Source organism: Cibotium barometz, chromosome 12, assembly GCF_041138505.1.
Source record: "Cibotium barometz isolate CiBa-2024 chromosome 12, ASM4113850v1, whole genome shotgun sequence".
NCBI lineage: Eukaryota > Viridiplantae > Streptophyta > Polypodiopsida > Cyatheales > Cibotiaceae > Cibotium > Cibotium barometz.
In genome coordinates this window covers 51733267-51734066 of record NC_141057.1, presented here as the reverse complement: position 1 = coordinate 51734066, position 800 = coordinate 51733267, and the positions used below count along the sequence as shown (strand labels likewise).

Here is an 800-nt window from a genome sequence, read left to right as displayed (position 1 = left end):
GCAGGCGGCCTTTCTCCTTGTGTTGGAACTCGCACAAGCACACGGGGCATTCCATGCCGGCCCCCAATTTGCCCTCAGATGCCTTCAGGCATGACAGTATTGTATCAGCGTTGTAGATGAAACTAGGCAAAGCGTCCACCATCGCCTTGTCCAGCCCCTTCCGAGCTCCCTTCTGCTGAGCTTCATGACTGTATAACTCAGCCTCGGCGCTTCTCTGCATCTGCCACTTCCATCTCGCATACGCGTGCAGCCCATACATTAAGAGAATCAACACCAACAGGAACACCAGCAGCCCACCCACAATCATCGTTGCATTCATCTTGTACTTCGGGAGCTTTGTTGTTGTCCTTGACCCCCCTTGCAAGCTATGTACGACTGTACAAAGGAAGAGTGGCTCTTCTCGGGAAGAAAGGAAAGTTCCTAGAGTGGCAAAACCCACGCGGTCGTTTGAAATTTCTAGAGGTTTCCATTCCTGTAGAGCATGAGATATGCTAACCAAATCAAGACACGTGTCTCGATTTGACTTCCATCGTCATCCATTTATATTCCACTTGCAGAATACGCTGGGCTAACCAAATAAAGACACGTGCAGCACTTTGACTTCCACGACTCCATATCCGTGTGGCGACGGCCATGTGTCATTTGAGTTCAAATCAACCTCATCTACTTAGAGGTTGACCTTGAAGCTTTATGCTCGTATGCTGACATTTGGAAAGGGCAGAACAAGCTTTCCTGTCATACTAGGGTAAATAATGTCCCCCTCTAAGAGAGGGAGCAGGCGCCAGTGCTCGAAAAAAATT

At 49.0% G+C, this 800-nt stretch overlaps 1 protein-coding gene across 1 annotated transcript in view; it reads right to left on the bottom strand.

Annotated features, from left to right (window-relative positions):
- LOC147633559 (RING-H2 finger protein ATL5-like) overlaps nucleotides 1-426 on the bottom strand; it is a 1333-nt gene extending 907 nt beyond the window's left edge. The window contains exon 1 of the mRNA XM_086806665.1: nucleotides 1-426. This exon is cut by the window's left edge and continues 907 nt beyond it. Within this exon, the coding sequence (XP_086662791.1) occupies nucleotides 1-319 (319 nt within the window). The 5' untranslated portion in view covers nucleotides 320-426.
- Nucleotides 427-800: the final 374 nt, after the last annotated feature.